We start from the raw sequence: 19,685 nt of genomic DNA, 5'->3' as shown, positions 1-19,685 counted from the left end.
AGAAGCCGTTTCTTCCGGTTAAGACTTAATGCTCTCCCTCACCCCCCGCGTTGGAATTTCGAAAAATCCCTTCTTATTGTGCATTCCCATGGCATTCCCTACTAAAACGCAGATAAAAACAAAAAATATGACACACTGCACAAATACACTCTTAATTTTAAATTTTCAATGTAAAAAAATTACTTTACTATGATTAAATATTCTGTTTTAAATTTCATAATCTTTGCTAAAATTTCTAAAATTAAATTCCTTGCTTAAAGAAATCTTATGCAAAAGAATAAAATTAAAAAAAAACTGATCCAAATCATTAAAAAAGAATCAATGCTTCATAAATTTATAAGAGGATGTCAAGAAAAATGTCATGTTATTTACATTTTGTATTCTCACACATAAGTTCAGTAATAAATTCAACAATAAAATGTAAAAATAAGGATTTTTTTAAATCTATATAAAAGGTAATCATCATATTTTAATTTTTTCAGCTGTTTACGGATTTTTGGAAAAGAACCACTAGATTTCTTAGTCTAATCATGACAAGCTTCTTGTGAATTTATATTAAAAATTAATTTAAACTTTCAAATGTTTACCTTGATTCCTTTATAAAAATTGAATTTATTCATTAGGACAAACTGTTGAACCAAGTTGTGTTTTTATTGATAACAATAAAGAAAATATATATTGTAAATATCAAATAAAAATATAAAAAAGGAAAACTTGAAATCTATGAAATTATTTAAAGGTGGTGGTGATGGTAATTTTTTCTGCTTTACAGATGATCATTTATCTCTAAAGCAGAAGAAAAAAAATCACAGCTGCTCAAAGAAAAGTAATACTACTTTTGTGTGTCTTTTGTAGTGTAAACTATATTATTTTAAATCACAAAGTAAATTTTAATAGTTTTTAAACATTTTTATACTGAAAGTTGATAATTTATATAGTGTTATCATAAAACTTAAGGCATATGAACAAATATTTATTAAATGTTTTAACATTAAAACAAATTCTGTATGTAACATAAACTTTTTATTTAATTAATTTAATTTTTTCAGGAAAATTTTATTCACATATTAAATATTTTCTTGATAAAGTCAATTAAAAATTTTTACATAAAGATTTAATGATTTTACTTTATGAAAGTATTTTACTATGTTTTGTCTGTTTTTTTTACTTTTAATATTTACTTTTAATACTTACTTTTAGTATTTTTACTGTTTTTTTAAAAAAAGCACTTAACTTCAACATAAGCCAATTTTATTGTTGTTAGATTAATAAAAGATTTGGAATCATCTTTGTATGTTAAAAGAAGAGATTTGTTCACAAGACAACTGAATTCAGAAATCTAAGGAAAATAAATCTGAACATATTAGAATCAATTTCATTAAATTCTGATGTAAAGCCATCTTATTGAAAAATAAATTGATATCAATCATAGAATGAAATGTAATTCACTCATTATTTAATTCAGTAACATTTTATTTAATTAATGTTTTTAATGACAATAAGAAATTAAAAGTTTCAGTTTATTTGTTTTGTTAATTACGACAATTCAGCACTTGGGCAATATTCCTAGGAGAATGCCTTCTGGGAGGTCTTTAAAGGGTAACTGGCCCCTATTTAGGCATTAAAGATGTGGAGAAAACCCAGAAAACTCCATGTGCCCAGCCTGTCCTGCCGAGGTGCAAACCCACAACCGAACTCCCAGTGTTCAGTGAACAGAACCGCTTGGCCACTAGTGGGCTACAAGTTTTAGAGTATAACAACTCCACTTAAGATCAGGAGAAAAACAAATGCAAAAATTATAGATGTTACAGGTTTTTATTGCTATGATATTTTTTAGGACTGTCTCCATATCCTCTTCAGACCATAAAGTTTTGAATAAAATGTTCAAATCTTTGTGAAGCATTCAATCATTTGATTTAAATTTTTGTGGCCTAAAGATGGGATGGAAAAGTCCCAAAAAACATTTTACCAATAAAAATTAACTCCTATAATTTTAGCATTTTTGTTTTACTCCTAAGAAATTACATATTATATCTTCCTTGTTCCAAAATGAATTCTTCTAATTAAATGGCTTAGCTTCACTCTATAATCATTTCATATCTTACGTTATACAATCTTTCAAGACTATCTGTAAATGATGTCATGCTAAAATTCCAAACTTTTAACCTCCCTCTCTCCCATGTCATTTATTGTCCATTATGAAAACATCCCCCTCACAAATGATGTCACATTGGTTGTCTGTCTTTACATTATTGTGAAGTAAATACACTATGTCAATTATGTAACAGATATTAACAAAATAATTTATTTACATTCTTATCAAAATAAAACACTACATAACAATAGCATTACATTAATCGAAATTTTAATTTTGCTATACCTTGCTAGCAAGTTATTTTTATTCCCACGGATTTGCAAGGCATTCTTCAAATGACAGAAGGGAAACATTAGACTGCAAAATTATTGAGCTATTATATGACCAAGTTAATGACTAGAAACTAACATGTCTAGAGATAGGCAGTTATGCCATCATCTCATGTTAATTTTAATAATTTATTATAAATTCGTTTTTTTTTATTTTAATATTTCTGGAAGAAAAGAATCAGCCAGAGTCGAACTCAAACCTTCAACTTCTAGAAATGTGAAACACGAAGTCACATTGTTGTATTTGAACTACGCTCCTCTCTGCAAAATGCGACATAATTTACGTACAGTCCCTTTTATATATCGGTAATAATCAAAAACATTTTATCACTATAACCACTTATAAATCAAGTGAACAGAATTTGTTTTGCACTTCGGCTTCCATTTGCCAAAAATTATTTTTCTTCACCTCATTATAATATGTAATTTAACTGATAGATGGTGTTGTTTGATTGTGTGGATCACCGCTAAAGTCAGAACAGGAGGAGGGTTTTTTCTCCACTATTTTTTATAAAATGTTTTTACATTGAAATTTTCTGGCCTCATTGGATATTTTTAAATTTTATTAATGGATAAGTTTATCATTTCACAACTCATAAATCTCTAAATAAAGAAAAAAATTAAACAAGTAAACATAAGAAAACGCCCTTCTTATTACCTTTTTTCTACCAACTCGTCTCTTATATTGCTCAACTTTTTCTAACTGATCCGGTCTCTGAAGCATATTAGCAACGTGTTTGGCCGCAGTTGCTTTCGCTTCGGCCTCTAATCCCGCAACATCCATTTTTAAGTTACGAGTCGTAACTTATTGTAAACTTTAGATCAGTTTGTATTCATCATTCGGGCAAAATACGCCCTCTACTGGGAGAAGGAGTCACTAAATTGCGATTCGTTACAATCGGAACAGACGACAGACGACGACCAAAAGTTCCGATCGTAACGAGAATATTTTCGGAGATGATATTTATAAAATCACATACCCATAAAATTTCGTGGTATAATTATTCGTATAAAAATAATTATTATTAAAAAGAAGTAACGTCTGGCTATTAACCGAAAAAACATTTGGCGATATTTGGCTATTTTTCGAGAAACTTTGATGTTAGTTTAAGTGGTGAAGCGCGTGATGGTTTGGTTCGAAAGTTTAATTGATGGTTTATAGAAATATAAGTAAAGTAGAAAATGAGCGACAAAAACAAACTATTATTAGAAACTAAGCAAATTGTTCGTTCGATTTTAATTTCCTGCCCATCGAAGATCAGCATTGGACAGTTATGTAAGGATTATCGTGATTTAAACGGGAGAACGCTTCCTTATACTGAGTTAGGTTATAAGACTGCCGAAGATTTCGTTAAAAGCTTGAATGATGTAGTTCGTATGGAATGGATGCCTGACATGAACGAATATGGATTAGGAGTAGTAGCTGATGCTTCCACTAAACATATCGAAAAAATGGTTAAAAGACAGAAGAAAAATACAAAAAAGCGTCATGTTGTAAAGAAAAAGAATGTTGCTCCACCACGTTACCAAGCGCATTGTAAAAGTGTTGCTCCATCGTTGAATGCTAATACCTTGAAGCCAAAGCCTGTTACAAAGATTGCATCGAAGGTTACTAAATCAAAAACTACCAAACCGAAAGGTAGCAAACCAAAAGAATACCCAAAAGATTGTCTTTTGGACATAAATGTAAGATTTGCTCCAAATTTTTGTGATAACATTAAGAAAACTTTAAGAAAAGAATTAAGCAATATGTTTCCAGTTAAGTTAAAAACCAAGATTGTAGAATTATTACATCATTTAGGAGGAAGTATTGATTTAAGAAATTTTTCGTATGCTTTCAAAGAATATTTTGGAAGTGATTTTCCTGTTGAAAATTTGGGGTTCCGCTCATTGACTGAATGTTTAATGTATATTCCCGATATTGTTAAGTTGGAATGTATTGGTTCTTATTATTTTGTAAAACTTAACCCAAATATTTGCAAACCAACTGTTGCTACTAATAATAGTTTGCATAAAAAATCCAATTCTGAACTTTCGGAACCGACTCCAAATACTGAGAATTTCAATTTGAAGCCCAACTTCGATTTTAGGATTAATAATAGTAAAACTGGAAATCTCGATACACGAGAAAATTGTAATAAAAAAATTAACGAAAATACAGTTTCTACATTAAAAGTTTTTGATATTTTAAGACTCAAAGCTGCAAATAGCAGTGCTTTTCAAAATTCAGATCGGAAAGAAATTGACAATTTAGAAAGTTTGAAACAAAATGTTGGTTCTTCAATAAATAAAACTAAATTATTTGATAATATACAAAGTAGTGTGGAAAAAGTAAATAAATTGTACAATTTTCACAAAACATTACCAAATGAGATTAAAAAGGAGTTCCAACAAGTTTTATCTTCTCATTCTGGAATTTTAGCATCTAAATTTCTCAGTGAATATTTTAAATTCACTGGAAAATGCTTTAAATTATCTGACTATAACTTTTTTGATATTATGGAATTAGTTTTTGCTTTTCCTGAGATATTTAAAGTTATTTCTTTACATAATGAAAAAAATGATTGGTTATTATATGCTTGCGATGAGTATGAGCCAAAAAATTGCCATAAATCAAATTGTTTAATTGAATGTTCTCAGGATTATACAGACAATTCAACTTTTGATAGCTCTCTGAAAGAAAATATAATAAATTTGATAAAATATTTAAAGAAGATTTCTTCAGATGATTTTGAAAAGATTTACAAAAATAAATTCCAAAGTGAACTTCCATTGGCAAGATTCGGCTGTGATAATATAGAATCTTTTATCTTTGAATTATCTAATAGTCTACCAATTGAATTGTCATTTGAAGGATCTACTTTATTCATTTCTTTATGTTCAGATTATCCATGTACAGAAACTATAAATCCTTATATTCCAGAATTAATGAATGGAATTCCTCAAGATTCAGTAATTCCAGGTGATAAATACACATTACAATCTCTTCCTGAGAAATTAACAGATTTTATATCAATTTCTGTGTGTGATATTGATAGCCCTGATCAATTTTGGATTCAACTTAAAGGAAAAACAACTTCTGAAAGTTTAAAAACACTTATGGAAAATCTTCAGGTAACATATAATAATAAAAAAAATGATAAATACCAGATGCCAGATGATTTTGTTGCAGAACATAATGTATGTGCTGTATTGTGGTCTTTCAATAACACTTGGCATCGTGGGATCATAACCAAAGTCCTTCATAAAGATCAGGTTGAAGTATTTTATGTAGATTATGGTACAAAATGCAAGGTATCAAAAAGATCTCTGAGACTATTAAAAAAAGAATTTTTGAGCTTACCATCTCAAGCCCTTAAAGGAAGATTATCTTATGTTCAGCCTATCAGTGGAATACACTGGAGTGAAAAAGCAAAAATTAGATTTTCAGAATTGTGCATGGATAAAGAATTAGTAGCACTAGTAACTAACACTCACTTTGAAGACAGAATATCTATTTTTCTATGCAATATAACAAATAATCAGAATATAAACATAAATGATATTTTAATTGAAGAAAATTTAGCTCTTCCATCTCTTGATCTTACAAATTCTAGTTGTACTGCTGAAAATTTTAAAACAGCAGATGTGTATGAAGAAAATGAATCTTATCAGTTGTGTGATGCAAACGAAGAATTTGATTTTAATATTACTAAATTGTTTCTTACAGAAAATAATGATATTCATGTCATTGTTCTAAATCAGAAACCATTTATATCCAATGGAGATATAGCTTCATTGTTTCAAAAGTCAGAAGGATTAGAGAAAGCACTTTTGGCAAAGAAAGCTCTAATTCCTTACATAATTCTTGAAAGATCTGATAATGAAAGATTATTTATGGAATTAAAACGAAATAAAGTGAGAGGAATCAAAGAACCTTGGAATAGTATTACTATTTATCCTTTTGAAAGTATAATTAATATTTTAATTTGTTTACAACATCCATCTCAAAGTCTAATGAATGAAATTGAAAAAAAAATAAAGGAATTTAAGAATAATATTGATAACACACAGATAAATGAATTAAAAGAAATTATTTATTATGAAGACAAGAAAAGAAAAGATATTATTCAAAAAATGTTGGATAATGGTGTTTGTGAAGAATATGTTGAAGAAGTACAACGTATTGAACAAAGAATTCACTTAATTACATTGAAAATAAAAGACTTAAAAAAAAGGCTTTCCTTATAACTTTTATTGAAATTAATTTTGATTTAAAAAAATTCAAAAATAGTTATTACTATTGTTTTTTTTTTTTTAGATAGTACAAGAATCAGTATGTCTTATATCAAGATATTTAAAGTGTTTTCGACGAATATTCAAATAATATATTTATCAAAATAGTTGAATAAAAATATCATAACAAAAACCCACAAATGTTGATTTTATTTATCTTATTAGTACAATTTTTTAAAATATGACACACTGCACAAATACACTCTTAATTTTAANTCATGGTCGAATGAGTGTTGCCAGCTAAAACACGTAAAAATAATATTAAAGTAGCCAAGACATAGCCAAATATTGTAGCGCCACATCACTAGCGGACATTTGAAATTTGCTGACTAGGACGGTCGGTTAACCGAGGCTCTACTGTATAATCAAAATTATCTCAGTACACTATTCAAATGAAATTGTCTCAAGTTTGGTTTGACCTCTCAATATTTTCTATCAATTTGGCTTTAGAAAGCAGGTATTAGATAATCTAACAATATTGCAATAGTACTAACTCGTGGCCTACCCAAAATCTGACCTAACATTTTGGCTTCAAAATAACCATTATTGGGTGACATAATAAGATATAAGATCATAACAGAATAGGTTTATGACCTTCCCAACTCTTTCATGTGTTCTTTAGGCCAGTTAATTTTCCAATTCAGATAATTAACCTCCTGGTTACCCTCAGAAGGTAAACAGCTATAATTAGACTAAAGTGCTTATTCAGACAATGTCATGAATGTGTGGATCCTTGGCAATTTTTTCTTTTTGACAGTTTTAATTGTGGACAATGTTTAGCTAATGTATCAATTTGCCACAATTTGTGTGTATTAATCGAAATTATATACATCTTCTGTATCTATTGCTTAATAGAACATTTAATTTATATTAATCATTCTATTAAGCAATAGATACATCTTCTGTATCTATTGCTTAATAGAACATTTAATTTATATTAATCATAAAATCAATATAAATATAACTGCAGCTGATTTTACTGATTAGAAATTAAAATTTAAATATAATATTAAAAATTGTCAAGGAATCAAAATAACTTACTTTAACAACTCTTAAATCTTCAATAACAAGTTGTCTGGTAACTTCTAAATGTCTTACCAACCACATTTTGTTCTCAGCTCGTTCTTCTAATTGATTTCCTTCAATTCTAAAATAAGGCCTTTTTAAAATTCATATAATTGAAACTTTTCTTTTAAATTTTCAAATCTATATTGTTATTACAAATCATATCAACATAAAAAATTTTGATATTCATTACATAATGTATATCTTTAAAATTTTGTTTGTTTTGTTTACTAATAACAATAAACATAGTAATACTTTCTATCTGCCAACTGTCAAGAGCATAAATTAATTATTTCATATCTTTAATCTAGACTTGTGAATTATTTCTCTTCAAACTGTTTTTTCTTTCTATGCAAAGTTTCTTGTAGGATTATTTCTACCTATNTGTGTGGATCCTTGGCAATTTTTTCTTTTTGACAGTTTTAATTGTGGACAATGTTTAGCTAATGTATCAATTTGCCACAATTTGTGTGTATTAATCGAAATTATATACATCTTCTGTATCTATTGCTTAATAGAACATTTAATTTATATTAATCATAAAAAAAATTAGTTTATTATTTTTCTTTTTTTTTTTCATTTTCAATATTATAACCAGTTAAAATTTTTAACATTTTTTTCCAGTAATTTTTTCATCAGTTTGTTTTAAAACATTTTTCACAAATTGCCATATGTGTTTGTAATATGTTTGTTTAGAATGTTAGTCAAATAGGCTAGCTTGTTAATGAGATTTATAGGTTTTGTATGGTAACCACCAAATTAATTAATTTCTCTATTTAGGTTTTTAGCTGGTGAAAACCATGGGTCATGTAATGGGTTAATAACAGTATCATTGAGTTACCACATCTCTTTCACATTCAGGAGGTAAAGTGAACTGATGGAGAGGAGAGCTTGTGAATTTGGGCAGAAGTTTTTTTGACAAGTGGGGCAATATTAGATAATGTTATTTTGAATTAAAGAGAGGCATTTATTTTTTCTGGGATTAATGTTAGTTACACATACTCGCTATAAAAATAACATGTGATTTATATAAATTAGAGAAAAAAATCTGTAAATAACTAAATTTCTTGTTTTGTAAATGGTGTGAAAAATGAATTTTATTCAGCATTATTTCAGTTTATTTTTTATTAATAGACTAGTTGAAATTCAAATTATGGTTATGTATGCATGGTTCTTAGGTTACATCCTTTTATGCAAATTAGGTACTGAACATGCAAGATCTTGCATGTGGATTGGTGTAGGTTAGATTTACACACTCTAAAAAACAAAAAAAATTTTAAATATATTTATTGATTTTACATACTGTAAAGCATTTTTAATGCATAAAATTTTACAAGTTCTTGAAATATTTTCTCTATGTCATTTTGTTTGGATTTTTTTAAGAGTAACAAGAACTTTGTATTTTGCTTACAAGTGTGCTTTTCAGGTTCCATTTTGATTGCATTTGAACAATTCAGTTTTATGTATGTCAGAAGTTTGTATAAAGAGATCAGAATCAAAGAAAGTACATTGGAAGTCCTTTCTATTTCAAATAATTCACCACAGTGGAAAGCAAGGAAAACACTACCATTTCAAAAGGCTATAGAAAACTTTTGTTTATGCTTTTCTTCTTTAATAAGATGTAGCAGATTACTTTTTATTTTATTTGTTTAAAATACTGTTTATTAAGATATTTTTTGGTTATTTAGAAAGTTAACATTTTTAGTTGTAGATATGTACTTAAGATATAAATTGAAATTTAACGCTACAAAGAACATAGCCATAGTTATTGTTGTCTTTTTATAGCACTATGAAATTGGCATTTTACAATGGTTTGAACATCAACACAACAGACTCCTATATGAAATGGCATGACAACAATATATGCTACCAAAGGACAGCACTGAGTTGCATCATGCATTGGCCATAATGGCTAACATATAAAAATGATTGGTAATATCTTAGCACATCTTACCTGGCTATGTTTCATACTTTCTTCACGAACATCTTGCAATCTTTCTGCTAATAATGGAATAACTTGAAAATTTCCTTCAATTTCTTTTAAACTAATTTGAAAGAAATTGTAATTCATTAAAAAAAATATTGATTTAATATATTCATACTCAATTAAGTTAATTATGAATATAAGAGAATTTTTATATTTCAAAATAAAGAGATAAAAAAAAATATAAATATCATTCACAAAATTTCAATATATAATTCCCATAAAAAATATGTGTAATGTTAATTATTGAAATAAAAAATAAGAAAATCTACAAAGATAAAAATTATGCAATAGTAGTATTATTTATAATATGAAAAGCTTGGTTCATATAGTGAAGAATGAATTAAACTATTTCCATCTTTTAATCTCTATTTTGGGATCAAATGCATTAACACTGTTAAAACAATCAAATTTATGAGCTAAATATTGTTTTAAGCTCTGAAAATTTCTATCTGTTTGTGAAGACTAAATTTTTTTACTCATCAGACTACAAAGGAATCTTGTATAGTAAGACTATTTAAACAACTTTTCAATTGGCCAATTTCACCTTGAACAGATTAAGCTGATTTTTACTGATTTCATGTTTAAAGAGTTAACAGAATATTTTCAAAGTTTTTGTTATGATAATATATTTTTTAGTGTTCATTTATTTTTAAATTATAAAAGTAAATTCAATTTATTTTTCAAAAGTATCTCAAGAGATATTAGAAGAATGATCATAGATTTCTTATAACCTGTAGAGTGTAATTTGCACGTTTTCTTTAAATAAGATATCAGCTACAAACAAGCAATTATTTATTGTGACATTGTCACATTGCTGAACTGTTTTTAATCATATTTTTTAAATTTATTTAATTTAAAATATATGCTCTCCACTTCAGATTAGTAGTGTCTTGCCCCTGTACATAATACTTTTCCCATTAGCAAGCACTAATATTTTCCTGTTAGCAACAGAGTCATGCGTCATCTATCTAACTCCTTACAGAGAAAAATTTTTTTAATTGAAATAACTTTCAGTTTGCATCAGAAGTTCATATACAGTTAATCAGGGCCTCCTGCTCTTAAGATTTCCAAATCTGGTCTTGGATTTCACCTATTTAAGTCCATTCTCAAGATTAAGGAAAGACAGATGGACAGCGAGAATTTATAGGTCTACAATTTTTTCAAATTGCAGTCCAACTAATCATAATAAAAATCAAATAATATACTATTCATATTTATTATTAGAGACTTTTCTATTATTGACCTGGCATTTGTCAAACCTAAACTACAGAAAAAAAAAATCACTATTTATTAAATATATAATTTAGTGTATTAATCATTTAAAAACAACATGTTAAAACTACAAATATGGAATTTATGTATTTATTTATATATGAAAATTACATACTTTGATTTAATATCTTGTATGTCCTGTAATGCTGTCTGCAACTGATTTAAACCTAATTTCACACCATCTAATTGTGTCTGCATGGCAGTTTTCAACATTGCTTCAACTGAGGCCTAATTTAAACAAGAAAAATTTTTTAAAATAAAAATAACAAATTGGCACAGATTTTAATCTCATAATTAATAAATATATTTTTAAAAAGTATATAATTTAAACAATAAATTAGTAGTAGTCATATTTCAGTATTATTTAACATAAAATTTATAATATAATATTGGCAATTTAATATAAATGTTTAATCCTCTAAATAAATTTTCCTTTCATTAAGTAAGGTAATTAATCTCACACATTAAAATAGTTATCATGTATATGTAAAATTAAGCAAAAAATGAAAAAGAAATATATGCATTTTCAATAATAAAATGTAACAGGAATAAAAATATCATAACAAAAACCCACAAATGTTGATTTTATTTATCTTATTAGTACAATTTTTTAAAATATGACACACTGCACAAATACACTCTTAATTTTAAATTTTCAATGTAAAAAAATTACTTTACTATGATTAAATATTCTGTTTTAAATTTCATAATCTTTGCTAAAATTTCTAAAATTAAATTCCTTGCTTAAAGAAATCTTATGCAAAAGAATAAAATTAAAAAAAAACTGATCCAAATCATTAAAAAAGAATCAATGCTTCATAAATTTATAAGAGGATGTCAAGAAAAATGTCATGTTATTTACATTTTGTATTCTCACACATAAGTTCAGTAATAAATTCAACAATAAAATGTAAAAATAAGGATTTTTTTAAATCTATATAAAAGGTAATCATCATATTTTAATTTTTTCAGCTGTTTACGGATTTTTGGAAAAGAACCACTAGATTTCTTAGTCTAATCATGACAAGCTTCTTGTGAATTTATATTAAAAATTAATTTAAACTTTCAAATGTTTACCTTGATTCCTTTATAAAAATTGAATTTATTCATTAGGACAAACTGTTGAACCAAGTTGTGTTTTTATTGATAACAATAAAGAAAATATATATTGTAAATATCAAATAAAAATATAAAAAAGGAAAACTTGAAATCTATGAAATTATTTAAAGGTGGTGGTGATGGTAATTTTTTCTGCTTTACAGATGATCATTTATCTCTAAAGCAGAAGAAAAAAAATCACAGCTGCTCAAAGAAAAGTAATACTACTTTTGTGTGTCTTTTGTAGTGTAAACTATATTATTTTAAATCACAAAGTAAATTTTAATAGTTTTTAAACATTTTTATACTGAAAGTTGATAATTTATATAGTGTTATCATAAAACTTAAGGCATATGAACAAATATTTATTAAATGTTTTAACATTAAAACAAATTCTGTATGTAACATAAACTTTTTATTTAATTAATTTAATTTTTTCAGGAAAATTTTATTCACATATTAAATATTTTCTTGATAAAGTCAATTAAAAATTTTTACATAAAGATTTAATGATTTTACTTTATGAAAGTATTTTACTATGTTTTGTCTGTTTTTTTTACTTTTAATATTTACTTTTAATACTTACTTTTAGTATTTTTACTGTTTTTTTAAAAAAAGCACTTAACTTCAACATAAGCCAATTTTATTGTTGTTAGATTAATAAAAGATTTGGAATCATCTTTGTATGTTAAAAGAAGAGATTTGTTCACAAGACAACTGAATTCAGAAATCTAAGGAAAATAAATCTGAACATATTAGAATCAATTTCATTAAATTCTGATGTAAAGCCATCTTATTGAAAAATAAATTGATATCAATCATAGAATGAAATGTAATTCACTCATTATTTAATTCAGTAACATTTTATTTAATTAATGTTTTTAATGACAATAAGAAATTAAAAGTTTCAGTTTATTTGTTTTGTTAATTACGACAATTCAGCACTTGGGCAATATTCCTAGGAGAATGCCTTCTGGGAGGTCTTTAAAGGGTAACTGGCCCCTATTTAGGCATTAAAGATGTGGAGAAAACCCAGAAAACTCCATGTGCCCAGCCTGTCCTGCCGAGGTGCAAACCCACAACCGAACTCCCAGTGTTCAGTGAACAGAACCGCTTGGCCACTAGTGGGCTACAAGTTTTAGAGTATAACAGCTCCACTTAAGATCAGGAGAAAAACAAATGCAAAAATTATAGATGTTACAGGTTTTTATTGCTATGATATTTTTTAGGACTGTCTCCATATCCTCTTCAGACCATAAAGTTTTGAATAAAATGTTCAAATCTTTGTGAAGCATTCAATCATTTGATTTAAATTTTTGTGGCCTAAAGATGGGATGGAAAAGTCCCAAAAAACATTTTACCAATAAAAATTAACTCCTATAATTTTAGCATTTTTGTTTTACTCCTAAGAAATTACATATTATATCTTCCTTGTTCCAAAATGAATTCTTCTAATTAAATGGCTTAGCTTCACTCTATAATCATTTCATATCTTACGTTATACAATCTTTCAAGACTATCTGTAAATGATGTCATGCTAAAATTCCAAACTTTTAACCTCCCTCTCTCCCATGTCATTTATTGTCCATTATGAAAACATCCCCCTCACAAATGATGTCACATTGGTTGTCTGTCTTTACATTATTGTGAAGTAAATACACTATGTCAATTATGTAACAGATATTAACAAAATAATTTATTTACATTCTTATCAAAATAAAACACTACATAACAATAGCATTACATTAATCGAAATTTTAATTTTGCTATACCTTGCTAGCAAGTTATTTTTATTCCCACGGATTTGCAAGGCATTCTTCAAATGACAGAAGGGAAACGTTAGACTGCAAAATTATTGAGCTATTATATGACCAAGTTAATGACTAGAAACTAACATGTCTAGAGATAGGCAGTTATGCCATCATCTCATGTTAATTTTAATAATTTATTATAAATTCGTTTTTTTTTTATTTTAATATTTCTGGAAGAAAAGAATCAGCCAGAGTCGAACTCAAACCTTCAACTTCTAGAAATGTGAAACACAAAGTCACATTGTTGTATTTGAACTACGCTCCTCTCTGCAAAATGCGACATAATTTACGTACAGTCCCTTTTATATATCGGTAATAATCAAAAACATTTTATCACTATAACCACTTATAAATCAAGTGAACAGAATTTGTTTTGCACTTCGGCTTCCATTTGCCAAAAATTATTTTTCTTCACCTCATTATAATATGTAATTTAACTGATAGATGGTGTTGTTTGATTGTGTGGATCACCGCTAAAGTCAGAACAGGAGGAGGGTTTTTTCTCCACTATTTTTTATAAAATGTTTTTACATTGAAATTTTCTGGCCTCATTGGATATTTTTAAATTTTATTAATGGATAAGTTTATCATTTCACAACTCATAAATCTCTAAATAAAGAAAAAAATTAAACAAGTAAACATAAGAAAACGCCCTTCTTATTACCTTTTTTCTACCAACTCGTCTCTTATATTGCTCAACTTTTTCTAACTGATCCGGTCTCTGAAGCATATTAGCAACGTGTTTGGCCGCAGTTGCTTTCGCTTCGGCCTCTAATCCCGCAACATCCATTTTTAAGTTACGAGTCGTAACTTATTGTAAACTTTAGATCAGTTTGTATTCATCATTCGGGCAAAATACGCCCTCTACTGGGAGAAGGAGTCACTAAATTGCGATTCGTTACAATCGGAACAGACGACAGACGACGACCAAAAGTTCCGATCGTAACGAGAATATTTTCGGAGATGATATTTATAAAATCACATACCCATAAAATTTCGTGGTATAATTATTCGTATAAAAATAATTATTATTAAAAAGAAGTAACGTCTGGCTATTAACCGAAAAAACATTTGGCGATATTTGGCTATTTTTCGAGAAACTTTGATGTTAGTTTAAGTGGTGAAGCGCGTGATGGTTTGGTTCGAAAGTTTAATTGATGGTTTATAGAAATATAAGTAAAGTAGAAAATGAGCGACAAAAACAAACTATTATTAGAAACTAAGCAAATTGTTCGTTCGATTTTAATTTCCTGCCCATCGAAGATCAGCATTGGACAGTTATGTAAGGATTATCGTGATTTAAACGGGAGAACGCTTCCTTATACTGAGTTAGGTTATAAGACTGCCGAAGATTTCGTTAAAAGCTTGAATGATGTAGTTCGTATGGAATGGATGCCTGACATGAACGAATATGGATTAGGAGTAGTAGCTGATGCTTCCACTAAACATATCGAAAAAATGGTTAAAAGACAGAAGAAAAATACAAAAAAGCGTCATGTTGTAAAGAAAAAGAATGTTGCTCCACCACGTTACCAAGCGCATTGTAAAAGTGTTGCTCCATCGTTGAATGCTAATACCTTGAAGCCAAAGCCTGTTACAAAGATTGCATCGAAGGTTACTAAATCAAAAACTACCAAACCGAAAGGTAGCAAACCAAAAGAATACCCAAAAGATTGTCTTTTGGACATAAATGTAAGATTTGCTCCAAATTTTTGTGATAACATTAAGAAAACTTTAAGAAAAGAATTAAGCAATATGTTTCCAGTTAAGTTAAAAACCAAGATTGTAGAATTATTACATCATTTAGGAGGAAGTATTGATTTAAGAAATTTTTCGTATGCTTTCAAAGAATATTTTGGAAGTGATTTTCCTGTTGAAAATTTGGGGTTCCGCTCATTGACTGAATGTTTAATGTATATTCCCGATATTGTTAAGTTGGAATGTATTGGTTCTTATTATTTTGTAAAACTTAACCCAAATATTTGCAAACCAACTGTTGCTACTAATAATAGTTTGCATAAAAAATCCAATTCTGAACTTTCGGAACCGACTCCAAATACTGAGAATTTCAATTTGAAGCCCAACTTCGATTTTAGGATTAATAATAGTAAAACTGGAAATCTCGATACACGAGAAAATTGTAATAAAAAAATTAACGAAAATACAGTTTCTACATTAAAAGTTTTTGATATTTTAAGACTCAAAGCTGCAAATAGCAGTGCTTTTCAAAATTCAGATCGGAAAGAAATTGACAATTTAGAAAGTTTGAAACAAAATGTTGGTTCTTCAATAAATAAAACTAAATTATTTGATAATATACAAAGTAGTGTGGAAAAAGTAAATAAATTGTACAATTTTCACAAAACATTACCAAATGAGATTAAAAAGGAGTTCCAACAAGTTTTATCTTCTCATTCTGGAATTTTAGCATCTAAATTTCTCAGTGAATATTTTAAATTCACTGGAAAATGCTTTAAATTATCTGACTATAACTTTTTTGATATTATGGAATTAGTTTTTGCTTTTCCTGAGATATTTAAAGTTATTTCTTTACATAATGAAAAAAATGATTGGTTATTATATGCTTGCGATGAGTATGAGCCAAAAAATTGCCATAAATCAAATTGTTTAATTGAATGTTCTCAGGATTATACAGACAATTCAACTTTTGATAGCTCTCTGAAAGAAAATATAATAAATTTGATAAAATATTTAAAGAAGATTTCTTCAGATGATTTTGAAAAGATTTACAAAAATAAATTCCAAAGTGAACTTCCATTGGCAAGATTCGGCTGTGATAATATAGAATCTTTTATCTTTGAATTATCTAATAGTCTACCAATTGAATTGTCATTTGAAGGATCTACTTTATTCATTTCTTTATGTTCAGATTATCCATGTACAGAAACTATAAATCCTTATATTCCAGAATTAATGAATGGAATTCCTCAAGATTCAGTAATTCCAGGTGATAAATACACATTACAATCTCTTCCTGAGAAATTAACAGATTTTATATCAATTTCTGTGTGTGATATTGATAGCCCTGATCAATTTTGGATTCAACTTAAAGGAAAAACAACTTCTGAAAGTTTAAAAACACTTATGGAAAATCTTCAGGTAACATATAATAATAAAAAAAATGATAAATACCAGATGCCAGATGATTTTGTTGCAGAACATAATGTATGTGCTGTATTGTGGTCTTTCAATAACACTTGGCATCGTGGGATCATAACCAAAGTCCTTCATAAAGATCAGGTTGAAGTATTTTATGTAGATTATGGTACAAAATGCAAGGTATCAAAAAGATCTCTGAGACTATTAAAAAAAGAATTTTTGAGCTTACCATCTCAAGCCCTTAAAGGAAGATTATCTTATGTTCAGCCTATCAGTGGAATACACTGGAGTGAAAAAGCAAAAATTAGATTTTCAGAATTGTGCATGGATAAAGAATTAGTAGCACTAGTAACTAACACTCACTTTGAAGACAGAATATCTATTTTTCTATGCAATATAACAAATAATCAGAATATAAACATAAATGATATTTTAATTGAAGAAAATTTAGCTCTTCCATCTCTTGATCTTACAAATTCTAGTTGTACTGCTGAAAATTTTAAAACAGCAGATGTGTATGAAGAAAATGAATCTTATCAGTTGTGTGATGCAAACGAAGAATTTGATTTTAATATTACTAAATTGTTTCTTACAGAAAATAATGATATTCATGTCATTGTTCTAAATCAGAAACCATTTATATCCAATGGAGATATAGCTTCATTGTTTCAAAAGTCAGAAGGATTAGAGAAAGCACTTTTGGCAAAGAAAGCTCTAATTCCTTACATAATTCTTGAAAGATCTGATAATGAAAGATTATTTATGGAATTAAAACGAAATAAAGTGAGAGGAATCAAAGAACCTTGGAATAGTATTACTATTTATCCTTTTGAAAGTATAATTAATATTTTAATTTGTTTACAACATCCATCTCAAAGTCTAATGAATGAAATTGAAAAAAAAATAAAGGAATTTAAGAATAATATTGATAACACACAGATAAATGAATTAAAAGAAATTATTTATTATGAAGACAAGAAAAGAAAAGATATTATTCAAAAAATGTTGGATAATGGTGTTTGTGAAGAATATGTTGAAGAAGTACAACGTATTGAACAAAGAATTCACTTAATTACATTGAAAATAAAAGACTTAAAAAAAAGGCTTTCCTTATAACTTTTATTGAAATTAATTTTGATTTAAAAAAATTCAAAAATAGTTATTACTATTGTTTTTTTTTTTTTAGATAGTACAAGAATCAGTATGTCTTATATCAAGATATTTAAAGTGTTTTCGACGAATATTCAAATAATATATTTATCAAAATAGTTATTATTAATTTAGAATTTTTTTAATTAAATGTTTTTTCAACAGTTTTGTTAAAACAGAAATAAATGAAACAATATTTGTATTTAAAAACTATTATTTGGATTTAAAGTTTATTGGATCAGAACTGATCTTTTTGAATAAAAGTGCCTTAATGTATAAATACTGCTTTCTGAAATACTGTTAACAAATCTTTCATATCAATTTTAATTCCATTTATTCAGCATTTTCGGTTTTTTAATATCAATAGTTTATAAGTACAATAATAAAAGATGTATGATTGATTTTGAACAATAAAAGAACAATTGTATTTTGATACATTCAAAAATCTTAGACTTATTTAATTAATTATACAAAAATGTTTTTATTACCAAAGGATAGTTTTTCTTTCCTTCAAAATATCCACTTTTATAATTATCTTTTGTCGGTGGTGAAAAGATACTGGAAATAATTTTTAAGTCACTTCCTTCAATCTTCAACTTTGCTACCACATTTTTATGTCATTAGTATTTGTGAAATATTGTTCCTTTTAGCCACTCTTCACTTATGAGAAGTGATAATCTCAGAACCAAGTTTAGTTTGAAGTGACTTTTCCATTGCTACTCATTGTATTTACCTATAAATGATCAATATGATAGAATACTGTCACGAAGCAAGCCAATTGAAGAGTGCTATGCCAAAAGTAATATCTACTTTTCCAAATTTTTCACAAAGTGGAAAATGTTTATGACTTCTTACAGCACCATAATCTTTTTTCTGTTAATCTTTCAGTTCATTAAAATACTATAAAATTTAGCTTGATAATGCTAGAAAATGTAAGGCAGTGTTTTTAAATTATTTTGTTTGAGTAAGAACAGTTTTAGAATAACACACTGGATTTGGTGAGTTTTGGAATATTGATGTGAAACAAAGTTTGAAACAGAAAACGATGAATTTTTTAATAGAAGGAATCAAATTTTCTTATACAGGTAAAACTGCTATTATATAAACTGTATATAATTCCCATTAAGATCAAAACTGACATGATTAAGTATGTATATTTATATACTACTAGCTGTTACCCGCGACTTCGTCAGCGGAGGTTTTGCAAGCAAACCCCATTTACATCCAATATTTCAATAACCATAGTAATTGTTATATAACACCTACCGCTGAAGAGAATTGCCGAAAATCAAACGAACTATTTTCAATTTGATCAATTTTCTGAAACGTTTACAATCGTTCTATAATCGAACCAATACGCAATAACAAATTCGAATTTAAAACAGTTCGAACATTTTTAAAATTGAAATATATAAAAATATTTAAACAATGTCTGAAATGTGATCAATTTAATACACCTAAGTACTCGATGAAGACTAAACGTA

General features: G+C 27.3%; 4 protein-coding genes across 4 annotated transcripts in view; 2 read left to right on the top strand and 2 right to left on the bottom strand.

The window, feature by feature from the left end:
- LOC111631136 (exocyst complex component 3-like) overlaps positions 1-3,341 on the bottom strand; it is a 54,324-nt gene extending 50,983 nt beyond the window's left edge. Inside the window, exon 1 of the mRNA XM_023375337.1 lies at positions 3,083-3,341. Within this exon, the coding sequence (XP_023231105.1) occupies positions 3,083-3,208 (126 nt within the window). The 5' untranslated portion in view covers positions 3,209-3,341. The remainder of the gene's footprint in view (positions 1-3,082) is intronic.
- A 126-nt stretch (positions 3,342-3,467) lies between these two features.
- Positions 3,468-6,752, top strand: LOC111631131 (tudor domain-containing protein 5-like). The gene has a single exon (XM_023375333.1). The coding sequence runs from the start codon at positions 3,607-3,609 to the stop codon at positions 6,652-6,654; it is 3,048 nt and encodes a 1,015-aa protein (XP_023231101.1). The 5' UTR covers positions 3,468-3,606; the 3' UTR covers positions 6,655-6,752.
- A 2,174-nt stretch (positions 6,753-8,926) lies between these two features.
- On the bottom strand, positions 8,927-14,855 carry LOC111631146 (exocyst complex component 3-like). The gene is made up of 3 exons (XM_023375347.1): positions 14,597-14,855; positions 11,139-11,251; positions 8,927-9,809 (listed from the first exon to the last, which is right to left on the bottom strand). Exons 1-3 carry the CDS (start codon positions 14,720-14,722, stop codon positions 9,677-9,679), a joined length of 372 nt encoding a protein of 123 aa, XP_023231115.1. The 5' UTR covers positions 14,723-14,855; the 3' UTR covers positions 8,927-9,676.
- Positions 14,856-14,981: 126 nt separating this feature from the next.
- On the top strand, positions 14,982-18,616 carry LOC111631142 (tudor domain-containing protein 5-like). Its single transcript, XM_023375343.1, has one exon. The coding sequence runs from the start codon at positions 15,121-15,123 to the stop codon at positions 18,166-18,168; it is 3,048 nt and encodes a 1,015-aa protein (XP_023231111.1). The 5' UTR covers positions 14,982-15,120; the 3' UTR covers positions 18,169-18,616.
- Positions 18,617-19,685: the final 1,069 nt, after the last annotated feature.

The sequence above is a fragment of the Centruroides sculpturatus genome, unplaced genomic scaffold, assembly GCF_000671375.1.
Source record: "Centruroides sculpturatus isolate CEXI.00-Female unplaced genomic scaffold, Cexi_2.0 scaffold632, whole genome shotgun sequence".
In the NCBI taxonomy this organism is placed as follows: Eukaryota; Metazoa; Arthropoda; class Arachnida; order Scorpiones; family Buthidae; genus Centruroides; species Centruroides sculpturatus.
Note: the sequence above shows the minus strand (reverse complement) of the source record. Positions and strands in the feature narration are given on the sequence as shown.

Bases quoted from the DNA above. Each gene is read 5' to 3' on its own strand.
- LOC111631131 (XM_023375333.1), top strand. From the start codon at position 3,607: ATGAGCGACAAAAACAAACTATTATTAGAAACTAAGCAAATTGTTCGT.
- LOC111631146 (XM_023375347.1), bottom strand. From the start codon at position 14,722: ATGGATGTTGCGGGATTAGAGGCCGAAGCGAAAGCAACTGCGGCCAAA. The intron at 11,252-14,596 runs GTAATAAGAAGG...TGTTTAAATTAG, and splicing joins GACGAGTTGGTAGAAAAAAG to GCCTCAGTTGAAGCAATGTT. The intron at 9,810-11,138 runs GTATGTAATTTT...CTTTCAAATTAG, and splicing joins ATACAAGATATTAAATCAAA to TTTAAAAGAAATTGAAGGAA.
- LOC111631142 (XM_023375343.1), top strand. From the start codon at position 15,121: ATGAGCGACAAAAACAAACTATTATTAGAAACTAAGCAAATTGTTCGT.